This window comes from Paramormyrops kingsleyae, chromosome 19 (assembly GCF_048594095.1).
Source record: "Paramormyrops kingsleyae isolate MSU_618 chromosome 19, PKINGS_0.4, whole genome shotgun sequence".
NCBI lineage: Eukaryota > Metazoa > Chordata > Actinopteri > Osteoglossiformes > Mormyridae > Paramormyrops > Paramormyrops kingsleyae.
Window position 1 is genome coordinate 25,997,078 of NC_132815.1, and position 13,363 is coordinate 26,010,440.

General features: G+C 41.6%; 1 protein-coding gene across 1 annotated transcript; it reads left to right on the forward strand.

The window, feature by feature from the left end:
- Positions 1-562: 562 nt before the first annotated feature.
- On the forward strand, positions 563-10,412 carry LOC140580919 (uncharacterized). Its single transcript, XM_072702639.1, has 3 exons — positions 563-1,613; positions 1,713-1,905; positions 10,212-10,412. Exons 1-3 carry the CDS (start codon positions 841-843, stop codon positions 10,410-10,412), a joined length of 1,167 nt encoding a protein of 388 aa, XP_072558740.1. The 5' UTR covers positions 563-840.
- Positions 10,413-13,363: the final 2,951 nt, after the last annotated feature.

Below are 13,363 nucleotides of genomic sequence, written 5' to 3' on the forward strand. Positions count from 1 at the left end.
TGAAAGTTCACCATAGCAAATACCCTGAGCAAGGAACTGCCCACAAGCACAAGAAAAGTGGTGGGGCTGGGGGCTGGGGGGTCAACTGAATGTGTGAAAGTCATTAACATCTCTTTTGACTGGTAGTATGTGTGTGTTTGTGTGTGGGTTTGCATAGATCACATTTGAGGACCAAATTGCCCCCAAAGTGTAGTAAAACCTGAAATTTTCCTACTTTTGGGGACATTTTTTGAGGTCCCTATTTGGATAAACACTTTTAAAGCCTCTGGTCACAAATTTTTCTGAACACATACAAATCGAATTTCAATGAAAAAGTTGGCCAAAATTTCACATCTGTTCACGACTATACGCTCGGGTGGTGAACAAAAGCACTGGCAAAGTCTTGCATTTCTGAAAAGTTTCAATACGCAGAAAAAGGCTAGTCACATTAGAAACGCTATTTCGTGAAGTCTGGTCCACCATCTAAACGGCTAAACACACCAGAAGCCCCTGAAATAGAAGAAATCACAAGACAGAAAACACTTTAACATCCCTCCATCACAGAGCCAGACTCGCCATCAAAACTGTAAGCTCCTCTAAACCCAGCTTATTGTACCTTGATACCTTGTACGTTGCTTTGGATAAGTCTGCTAAATGCTTTAAATGTAAATATAAATATTGTACAGTGTAAAGCCATGTAGCAGAAATGACTTGGGGTCAGTAATCCAGGAGACATGGAGGTGTACAGTAAATATCCATTGTCTTCCCAACATCAGTCACTGAATGGTATTAAAAAAGCACTGGAGAGTTCAAAGCATACAATTCTCACAGTCTATCAGCACCACCAACATTCAGATGTAAATGAGCTTCAGATGTAAATGCACGCTGGCCGACCAGATCACCCCCCCTGGAAAGAAAATATCCCTATTCCCTTTTATTGTCCTTGGTGATTTTAACAGAGTGAATCTACACCAGGAACTTCCTAAACACAGACAGCATATCGACTGCCCCACCAGGGACAACATCACACTGGACCACTGTTACACCATTTTAAAAGATGCCTATCGCTTTGTCCCCCGGGCAGCTTTAGGACATTCTGATCACTGTATGGTCCATCTTATTCCAATTTACAGGCAACAGCTTAAACGTGCCAAGCCTGTAGTCAAAACTGTGAAGAAGTGGACCAATGCAGCAAAGCAGGAACTGCAAGACTGTTTTGACTGCACTAATTGGACTGTCTTTGAAGCTGCATCTGATAATCTGGATGAGCTGACAGACACTGTGACATCATACATCAGTTTTTGTGAAGATGTGTGTGTCCCGACCAAGACCTTCTGCACATACAACAACAATAAACCATGGTTCACTCCCAAACTGCAACATCTTCACCAGGCCAAGGAGGATGCCTACAGAAGTGGTGACAGGGCCCTGTACAGGCAGGCCAGGAACACGCTGACCAGGGAGATCAAAGTGGCAAAAAGAAGCTACTCTGAGAAGCTGAAAGAACGGTTCTCAGCCAATGACCCTGCATCAGTGTGGAGAGGCCTGCGAGATATCACCAGCAACAGACGACCCCTACCCCCCGCTGAAGCAAACAAAGACCTGGCAGACGAGCTGAACAACTTCTACTGCAGGTTTGAGATAAACAGATTCACACCCCCCACCCACCCCACTCCAGAGACAATAACCCTCATCACACCTCTCACCCCCCTATCCTCCCCCCTGGAACTCAGAATACACGAAGCGGAAGTGAGCCGGCTGTTCCAGAAACAGAAAACCAAGAAGGCCCCGGGACCAAACGGTGTATCCCCCTCCTGCCTCAAAACCTGTGCTGATCAGCTGGCTCCCATCTTCACCCACATCTTCAATAGATTTCTGGAGTTGTGTGTAGTTCCCTCCTGCTTGAAACGCTCCACCATTATCACGGTCCCCAAAAAACCCACCATTACAGGACTGAATGACTACAGACCTGTCGCCTTGACGTCTGTGGTCATGAAATCCTTTGAACGCCTGGTTTTAGCCCATCTAAAGGACATTACAGGACACCAGCTGTACCCCCTGCAGTTTGCCTATCGGGCAAACAGGTCGGTGGATGATGCAGTGAATATGGGGCTGCATTATATCCTGCAACATCTGGACCGTCCAGGAACTTATGCCAGGATCCTGTTTGTGGACTTTAGTTCGGCTAAACGAGCATAGATTTTAACGAGCAGTTAAAATCATTTCAGATCCGTCACATCCTGGACACAATCTTCTCCAGCTACCCCCCTCTGGCAGACGCTACAGATCTGTTTACAAAAACTGTTTACACTATACCTCGCACCTTAAAATTGCACAGTGTTACTCACCTGTGTATATTTATAATATTTATAATTTTTCACATTTGTATTGTATGTGTGTTGTATTGTACTGTATTTGTACAGTATTTCTTGTATAGGGTATTTTGTTTTTATAGTATCACTTATTGTAGAGCTGGGTGATATGGCCTAAAAATAAAATCTCAGATTTTTTCACAAAAAATCTGATTTCCGATTTCAATCGATTCTCCCCTCCCCTACACAAAATCAAACTACTTTATTTAGCTTTTTTTACTTTAGACCACACCTTTAGGGGCAGTGTGTGGCTCAGTGGGCTAAGCTGTGTGCTTGTAATCAGAAGGTCACTGGTTCAAGCCTAGCCTCAGCATGTCTGCAGCTCCTTGAGCAAGGCCCCAACAGGTGGCCTTCACAGACAACTTATTCTTCAAAGATCAAGTTGAGGGAGGCATAAACACAATTTCCCCACGGGGATCAATAAAGTGTCAGTTATTATTGTGAACACTTTTAGAAAGGTTTCTCTATAGCTTATTTTAAAACTGGCAACAACACAATACACCCTCAAACTTATAAATAAAAGTAATAAGTAATATTGTAATAATAATAGAAAAAAAACACATAATTTTATCATGTCAGCTTAGTATTAAGTAAATACTTTATGCCATTGGGTTTGACATATTATATTACAATTCCATATTACAGAAGTAGCAACACCTTTCTTTGGGCACGTGCCATCTTTTCCCCTGTCATTGCCATGTTGTTAGTGAATCTGCTACAGTGTTAATTTACCCGTGAGGAATGGTGCATCGCATTAGTTCCGCATTTGGCGCTTGTGTGTAAAAAAAGTAATAAAATCGATTTCATGAAAACACATCGTCCTGAACTGTAAATTCGAATTAATCAATTAAATCGATTTATCGCCCAGCTCTAACTTATTGTTTGTGTACGAGAGAGTATCAAACTGCGGGAAACTAATTCCTTGTGTGCCCCAGCACACTTGGCGAATAAAAGCTGATTCTGATTCTGATTCTGATTGCTGCAGCAGGTGAGGATCATGAACTCCCAATGACCTACAAATTCTTTAATCAATCAACAGTTACAGTATCAACAATCAATAGCTGGACAGTTGATACAGGGACAATGATCACAACACACGTCAGAACAGCCTTCCCAAAGCCAACAAACTGAACCCTATTGAAAATTTGTGGACTATGCTTAAAATAAAGCACTTTAAAACAAATCAATATACTGTAGGACCAAAGTGCTGTACAAAGGATAAATAAGAATAAGACAATAAACAAACCAATAAAGCATATTAAAATAAAATAAGTAAATAAAATAAATTAAAACAAAAATGAGCTTTTTTAAGTCATAGCAAAGACCATTTAATCATTTAACCCTGTAAAAAGAAAAGTAAAGTTTTTGTAAAGACAGCGCCATCTAATGGTATCACCCTGCGAGTGAATGAATGGGCGGGTTTATAGTCAAATATAGGCCCACCCCTAGAAGAAGGGGGGCTCTACCTTTCGGATGGTAATTGGAAGGAACTTGGCTGGGATTTGGCTGCCAGCCAGACTGGAGGGGAAATTTTAAGTGGCTGGATCTGTATTCCCTGCCTGCGCGCACTGTCAGTTCGTCTCATCACTACCGTGATAGAGAAGCGGGATGGCACCTATGCGCAGATGATGCCTCTCCTGCCTGTCGGGCCGGAGAGGGGCACAGGTCATCTGGACAGCTTTGAACTACGACTCCCCCGCCAATAGGGTGATCTCCTTGCGGAGACCAAAAGAGGGAATGCAAAATTTCATAAATAAGGGAGAATATTACGAATCAGCATAATCAGGGTGATCTCCTTGCGGAGATCAAAAGGGGGAATTGAGGGAATAATTAATAAAATAAAGGGAATGATTCTATAAGGTTGTAACTAATCAAAACGAGAACTGACTGGCGTGCCGGCAAGGCAAGGCTACCTAATCGGAACAGATAGGGAGGGCGACAGAGAATATCAGCGGCCCCTACTTATCTTTTAGCCTTCCAGAAGGACAACTACAGTACGAGCCGGCTGGAATCACACATGTGGTTGTCACGTACACGGAAGGTACCGAGAAAGGGGGGGGGGGATGCCCAAAGGGCTTTAAAAGGGATACAGCTGATACATATGGCAGAGCCTCCTCCTGTACATGCTGAATGTATGTCAGACAGCCGCTCCCTGATTATAATCAGTCAAGACAATAAACCGGTGATTTGCAACTTCTCCCCGTGTCAGCTGTGAATCTCTTCTCATCCACGGACCCGGTGGAGACGCCGTGCTCCAACAGTAGCCAACCCCTGTGTCTATAAGCTTCAGAGCTCAAAAGTCTTGGCTACAAATGTCTATAATGTGATTTTTTACAATTTCTCAGCATGTCTGAAAATAGGTTTTGAAAAGTATATGTTTAAAGTTGATTTTAAGAAAAAATCGAATAACAACATTTTAAGTGGACTCAGATTATTGGTGCTGAGTTTGTGCTGTATAAAAGCAAATGTAACACTTTGGGATAAATGTTTGGCCGATGTTGGAGCAAGCCAGAGCAAGCGGGAAAACTGCATACTACAGAGGGCATTTTGGGTATATCAATGGCTTCGGAGTTTCTCTGAATTAGTTATATGCTCTCCACTCAGAGCCAATATTTTACTTTGTGGTGCTACTGTTAAGATTTAAGGTGTTTGAGTGCGTACCTTATGCGTATTGGTTCAGTGAAGAATGTAACTTCCAAGGTTTTTCGGTGGAGCAATTTTTTGCATTGCATTTCCTGCATCAAGTTCTTTTTTTGGCAAAGGGTTTATTCTATGAATTTTCCCCAGTTTTTTCCCTCATCTACTCTATTCATATTAGCAGCCTGGAGGTGCTTTTTCAAGTGTTATTGTAGCAGGTTCGTATTTGACTTGAAAGTAGGAAGGTTCTGTTATTTGTTTATGGTGCGTTCGATTATTTCTCTCCAAGTCGGAACTCGGATGAAAACGTCACGAAACGTCACGAAAAACGTCACTTCCCGTCGGAAACACGCCCCTTTTATGACGTTGAAGTCGGACAAGATTTTGTTGTCCGAGTTGCCCCTGTGACGTAATTTCAACATGGCGACTTGGTTTGTTTGTAGTTTGTTTACCGATCGAAAAAAGAATATCGCTATGAATGTACTAAAATATTTTATAAAGCTTTTAATGTGGTTTGACTAGTTTGTGTTTCTTGTTTGTCTCTCGGAAAAATCTCAATTTCTCCATTTTCTCCATTTGGAAAACTCCAAATCTGCTAAAATATAAAGCAACAACACACAGCAACGTGTTCATATGTGAACGGTATGTTGTTTTATTATTTGTATTACTGAATGACATAGTTACAATTTTGTTTCATGCCATACAGTATTGCAATGTAAATGTTTTGATGTAGTAACTTTTTTCTCTGATGACTGGAGCGATTTTTTTCAGTTAAAAGGCAACTACTAGCCAGTTGGCTCACGTTATCTTAAATTATAATTAAAATAAACACATTTCTCCTTTTACAGAGCTTTTCATGGAGTTACCTTGTGAATGTCTTAGTTTCCAGCATATAGTTTTTAGTTGTTCGTGTAGTCTTGAGGAGAACGTTTCTCGGTCTCCTTATGGTAAGGCAAGGCAAGTTTTTATTATCATACACAGGGGTTATTTAATATGCTTTATAAAAACAAGATTTTAAAAAGTTAAACCAAAACAAAAAAAGCAAAATAGAGATGAAAAAAAACTTATTTGAATAAAAATTGCTTAGAAAATCTACAAAAATCTGATTAAAAGTACAGTATGTCCTGCCCCGCTCGTCCGCTCCTCCCGTGTGCCACGCCCCCTCGTTAACCCCGTGTTTATCAGCTGTTTCCAGTAGTTTTCATTATCGTTGATGGGTCTGGAACGTAACTTCCGCGATAGGCGGGGAATCACTATATATTTTCACCTATCGCTGATGGGTCTGGATCCCCTGCCTATCGCGGAAGTTACGTTCCAGACCCATCAGCAATAGGTGAAAATCCACGATATAGAAAGACCATATACATAAACTTTTTATAGTTTAAGCCTTAAAATACCACTCCCACATGCTTTAAACACATGTGAACTTATTAAAACTCACTTTGTAAACACATATGATATGTGGATGTTGGGCTAAGGATATGAGTGACATAAAATATGAGAAATTCTGGTATCATTCGAATGTTTCTAGTAATGCATCGTGTTGGTCTTAAATTTTACTCATAATGGTCTTAAAATGTCTTAAAAAGGTCTTAAATTTAACTTACTGAAACCTGCAAGAACCCTGTCTCTCTGATGAGAAATGTTGGGCAAATTAGTGGGGGGACAAAATATTGTTTAGCCATGGTAGTGATAGTTCGGATGGTGTAGCCATATTATTATGTAATTTTCGTGGAAGGGTCTTGGTCAGTAAAGCCGATAACTCGGGCCATTGGCTCTAGAGATGGATAACTTTATAATTCTGGGAAATGTTTATGGGTACAATAATCCTACTCAAAATAAGTGTTTGTTATCCAAGGTAATCAAAGATATCTCACAGAAAGTGTTATAATTGGAGGAGATTTTAACATGGTATTGGATGAATGGCGTGATAGATTTCCATCCAAACACCAGGGGCACCATTATAACTTAATTTTAAGAGATTTCTGTGCAGACCTCAAATTGGATGACCCATGGCGTTTAGCAAACAAACTTAACCAGACATTTACATGGTTCAAACCCGATGGCTCAATTCAATCTAGAATTGATTTTTGGCTTGTCTCTCATACTCTCCTAAGATTGCATGTTTGTAGTACCATATCTGCAGTGCCTCTCACAGACCACTGTATGATTAGTCTTACTCTTAATCCTCTTGAAAAGCAGTGTCGCCGCAAGGGATATCTTAAATTTAACATCAATCAATGCAGTTCTTTCTGATCCAAGCCTAGTATCATATATCATTAAATGGGAATATCTTAAATTTAGGGTATGGCAGATTGCACACAGTAGATTAATCAGTCACTTAAATAAGCAAAAATAAATGACTGTGAAAGAAAATAATATTATTAGTAGTAAAATTGTGTTAAGTGACTGACAAATGTAGTCTGGCCTTGTTGCAATTGACATTAGATGATATATATGTTAGTTATTTTTGGTTTTATTACAAGTGATAAAAGTCATGACCTGGTTGTCAACACGATTATTGCCCTATGTAAATTCTTTATCCACAAGGCAAGGTACACAAAAATAATGCCATCTTTTGTAGCCGTTTATAGGGAACTAGGCTATTTCTTTTTGTCCTTAAAAATGATGAAGAGGAAGAGTGGTTTAAAACTTTTCAAGCTTGTGAATGATCTTGGGCTTTATGACTTCCCCTAGTGTGGGTATGTGTCTGTTGGTTTATTTTTTCTTTAATGTCTTTTCTCATTTCCACTGTGATTGTGCTGGCCTTTCTGGTGCCCTTGGAAGGTAGTTTATTTTGTGATTGATGCCTTGACAACACAACTTTGCCCTTATTGGCTGAAGATTTTAGTCACACACATGACGTATGTATCCCAGGAAGTTCCGATGCGTTATCTGCTATATCTCCCCAAAAGCATGTAAAGCAGTGACAACTGGTTTTCAGTTAATTTACCTGGTAAAATAAAGTTTAAATAAATGCTCTAATAGTACACGTAAATTAGTTGTTTATTTATTGTTAGTTACTGTAATGTTGCGCTGCTTTATTTGTTTAATCATCTAGTCTGTGAAGAAGGCATTCAAGTAAGAATTGCATTGTACTCTGTACATGACAATAAAAACTTTGAATCCTTGAAGTAAATGTATCTTTTTCCTGTCAGCTATCTTTTTATACAGGGCCACTATACACAATAGTTTTTTCACTGCTAACAGTTTGGAAGAGGAGTTGGGTATTTTAAAAGAAGTAATGTGCATGCAGGTGATATTTGTATCGATTTATCTACACCCTTCTGGCAGTGCTGTCATTGCAGTCAGGTCTCGCACACTACGAGGAGTAGAAGTTGTCCGACTTGGCTGCAGTCAGTTACTGCACCCCTGCAGCCGCCGGCAAATCTCGCTCCACGTCACGTCAGCTGCAGACAGACCTAAGCCCAAGTCGAACGCACCCATTTTTGTAGGAGGAGGGTTGGAATTGTGATATATAGATATATATATATATGTTTTAAGATGATGTGAGGGGGATATAGGGTTTTCGAAGGAACAAACAGGCACACTTAGGTTCGCTACTAAAAACGCTTTATTGCAAGTAATACAAAATAACCTTGTATTAAAATCAATACCAAAATATTGGATCAAAGGCAATGCAAAAATAATCCCATATCACAAGTGATATCCAATGGTATTACAAGTCATAAACAATAATCAAACCGCCAATACAAGAGATTATAGGCATATAAAAAAGTGACAACAAAAAACATGCATATATAGAAAGTGCAAATTGATATTATGGTTATTGCGATAATTGATTGAATTAACAGATTGAAACTGCAAAGCTATTCACACTCGGACGTGCCATCATCACCTACCTTCACTCTTAGACTGGGGAGCCCATTTCAGTCCTGGCAGGAGACCAACATGTGAGTCCCGAGAAAGGGGGCGATGCGCACTCTATCCCACGGCTGAACTCCAACCAACACTATGTTCTCCCCCTTCTTTTATACTAAATTTAGGCACTGCGTGCGGGCAGGGGACGAGCTGGCCAGGCTCACCCCTCCCCTCAGGCAATGTGTTGTCTAATTTCCAATTCTGTCCAGGTAAGCAGCTTGCAGTTTCAATCAGAAGTGATACGACAAGTTTGTATAATCAATGCCTCCCCCCTCCTCCAGAGGATGGGGTGAGCGTCCTACACACACTGACCGCTAGGTGCGGTTTCAATCAAAGATAGTTAGACAAGTATCCTTGGGCAATGCTTTCCCCTCTTCCTGCCGCTAGGCACAGCTTCAATCAAAATAGGAATGAGCAGTGCTTTCTCTTCTCTTCTGAAGACTATTCAAAAGAGAGGACAAGGCAGATGTCTCATATACTGACCAATGGTGTGCAAAACATCCTGGGTGAACCCCTCCGAAACCCAGGGACACCTGGTAAGCGTCCTTGGATACAGCAAGCATTCCAAAACAAGGATTCTTTCGCATATGATAAGGATACTCTGAAACCAGTCATTTGTCAAAAACAAGTTATATAAGTGACCAGAGAGAGAAAAGAAAAAGGGGGGGGGGGGAACCATGCTCTGCAGTTTTTTACCCTTAATACCATGATATTATAGGTGAATCATGGACGGCGAATTTGAATCTCAGGATGATTAGTCCACACACGATCAGAATTAATCCACACTTCAATCACCTCAGATGTACTGTATGTCTACTAGGTGGAGTTGGAGGGACTCCACCAAACTGTGAATAATGGTGTCGAACAATTACAACTTCCCAAATCATTACAGTAACAGGGGGACACTCAACACATTGTTTCAATTCTATACTACGTGGGCGGCGTGGCCAGTTACGGGGCCACCTGTAAGTTCGTTTTGATACAATATATAACCAGAATAAAATTCATTTGTAGTTCTAAACGTATTTATGGTGTTTTTAACCACCTTTTGCCTCTCCCACGATATTATTCCTCTCTCCTACAGCGTCCATTACACATTATGCAAATGAGGCGATGACGTCATTTAGCAACTTCTAGCGACTTTTGGGACGAGTTTGCAACTGCTCATCTGGCATTACACACGGTCAGACCCTCACGCTCAAGCAAGATGTCCTACAGCAAATCTATATTATTCTATTATAAACCAAAAAAAATAGCTACATACCGCCCAGTGAGGTTCCTGCTGGGGCAGTTGCTGCTGCAGCGCCCCCTGCTGGCCGTGTGTTGTCGGTGCCTGCTGAGGCGCCCCCTGCTGGCCGCGAGTCGGCATTGCCCGCTGCCGCCACCACGCCTGCCTCACCTGTCCCGTCTGCCCTGTCCGCCTCACCAGCACCCCCTGCTGGCCATGATGTGACAGTGCCCGCTGTCGCCGCTACGTCTGCTACAGCTGCAGCGACCCCTGCTGGCCGAGAGTTGGCGGTGTCTGCGTCCATTACACATTAAGCAAATGAGGCGATGGCGTCATTTAGCAACTTCTAGCGACTTTTGGGACAGCCGAGAGCTGCTTCTCTTGCTGACGAGTTTGCAACTGCTCATCTGGCATTACACACGGTCAGACCCTCACACTCAAGCAAGACGTCCTACAGCAAATCTATATTATTCTATTATAAACCAAAAAAAAATAGCTACATCAATCGCGTTGGAGTAGTTTTCAAACCCTACAGACCATTTACATGGTACTGTAATAAATCTGTTGCATGCATGTTATAGCGAGGACCGTAACTGGTTAGCATGTGGAGTAGCAATCACTACAGGGTGTCGGGTCAGAACAGCAATTACATATGCTCAGGAGAGTAGAGATGTAATGAGAGAATGTCCAGCTCCAGAAATCATCTCTGAACTTGGTTTTAATAAGGCGCTAACAATCCTTAATTCATACAGGTATCGGGTGTGAGTGGTTTTTCTACAAAGAAAATAAAACGAATATATATGAATATTCTTACAACAAATACAACTAAAATGTCCATAAGGGAATAAACATGTAACCAATGTCTGCTACGATGCTAAATGCACATAACTGTTGTAATAAACCTACAATAGCGTTGGAGGCTGTAAGGGAAGAATAGACCACCAGACTTCTACTACAATTACAAAAATAATTTTATTCAGTACAATTCATACAGCGACCTGTCGGGTCGGGTCGGGTCGGGTCTGGGTTCACAAAGGGTTCGGCCCCGCTATCTCCCCGTAGCAAACCAACCCTTCCAAACGTGTGTTAACCCACGTTACCACACAGTAAATCCCGCACCACACAACATCCCTATTAGGGCACGGCACACCAATAGCACTGCAATACTCAGTAATCTCCACACTTCGGGCACAGGCAAGAGTCACGGAACCAGTACCGCCTCTATAGTCCCGCCCCGACCCCTAGCGGGCTACGCTGCTTACTTTAAAAGACACGAAACAAACACACAAGGACAAGATTAAAACATAGCGTCCCCCCCTCCTCCTCCGAGGCTCAAGACCCTCCCCCGGAGAAGGAACATTCACACAGGTCCGCAATCTAAGACACCACGAGGAAAGGGAATTCCACCGCCGCTACGTCACTATGGGGATGCCGCTATTCACCTTGATCAAACACCCCAGACTCAGCAGCGATCATGCACTCCTAACTACCCCCCGTCCTAACTATCCTCCCCCTACCACACCGGAACCTGTCCCTGCAGCCCTAAACGGCATACGAGCGGCACCTCTATGGCGTTAAATTAGTGCCAAAACTCGCGCGCATAAAAACCACGCGCGCGTATGCGCTCGCGAGCAGAAAACCCATCCTCTCTACGCGCTCGCGTTTGCACAGCACTCGCTCGCTCGCTCGATCGGCGTTACATTAGTGCCAAAAGTCAAACCACGCGCGCGTGTGCGCTCGCGAGCTCAAAACCCATCCTCTCTACGCTCTCGCGTTCGCTGGACCCTATCTACGCGCTCGCGTCTGCACAGCACTCGCTCGCTCGACAGGATGAATTTTGACACTTTGGAGGCGGGAACAGTGGCTAATGGCTCCGCTTCTTTGATTGGTCTTTTTAACACCCTCAGTCTCCGCCCTCTGAGCCCCTTCTTGGCGGCAGAATCCGGAAGATGTCGGAGAAAGCAGAGGTAAAGTGAACAGTCACCTCGACAATAATGTGGATATAGTTTATGTTGATCACGTCTGTCTGGGTGAAATAGATCACTATAAGCAGATGATGATTATAACCGATTTTTTTCTTTGTGTCTGGCAGTTTACCATCTAATAGACATTTTATATGATATAATATATTTATCGCATATATTTATATAATATATATATATATATATAACATGAATATATCGCAATTAAAGCAGAGTCTCTACTGAATTTTATTGACTTTCAAAATACAGTACAAATGTTTCAAACGCTTTTCAAATTACAGTACTGTACAAATTAAATTATTAATTTGTGTATAATTCAAATACGCTTATTGTACTTTCACTGTTGCATCTCGCTGGCTCGTCTTTGGCAGTTAATCATAAGCTTTGATGAGTATATAATTGTCATTGAGGGAAAATTTCTTTTTTCCCGCCATATTTTCTATATATGCACGGAGCATTAGCCTCAGGTAACTAGCCAGAAGCACACAGGGCTATCAAAGTGATGGTTTAAAAAAAGTAATTTAAATTTTTCCGTATGTTGTCATGTATAAAAATACCCAAAATGAACACTGCGGACTACTTGATTACTATAAGCGAATTATTTAAACAGTATTTGTACAGGAATGATTCTGTTCCAAGCTTCTTGATCCATATAAGCCCGGCCTATTCATATGGCTGATACCTGATCCATCTAATGGATCAGTGCATTGAAAGTTCTTTTTTATTCTGTTTAGTGCACTTTGAGATGTGTCTAGATCAGATATGACCAAAATATTTTTCTTATTTCAAAAGTGGAAAAAAGTATTGCTACCTCCTCAGATTATGTTCAGTTGTAGCTTTTTAAAATAATGTACCTTGATTTGTGTTTGTTTAAAATGCTATTACCTGCTGCTTACTGGGCCGCTGAAAACGACTGGCCCAGCTCAATTTCTTGGTTTGAAAATCTGGCCCAACTACTTTCCAGACCTGGACAAGCTCTGCTGAATGATACACTAATGTTATTTTGTTATGTGGGCTGTTGTGATAGGGAGATTTGCAGGATGCTGCACGACGGGTGGTGTCCCTGCTGCAGAATGCCCTGTCTGATCCAGCACCTAGAGACAGTGAGAGTTGTTGTTGTTAGCACCATAATATTGTCTATAAGCAATCTGTTATTTCTTAACAAATTTAATTGTAACGTATTTCATGACACTATATTAAAGCAACAGTGCTGTCAGTAGGAGCTATAAAAAACAGCATATGTTGATGATAGATTAACATTTTATGTAATTGATTATTCAGAG

Coding starts and splice junctions, on each gene's coding strand:
- LOC140580919 (XM_072702639.1), top strand. CDS start 841: ATGAGCTTCAGATGTAAATGCACGCTGGCCGACCAGATCACCCCCCCT. Junction 1,614..1,712: donor CTGAACAACTTCTACTGCAG/GTTTGAGATAAA, acceptor CCTGGAACTCAG/AATACACGAAGCGGAAGTGA. Junction 1,906..10,211: donor AACGCTCCACCATTATCACG/GTCCCCAAAAAA, acceptor GTGCCTGCTGAG/GCGCCCCCTGCTGGCCGCGA.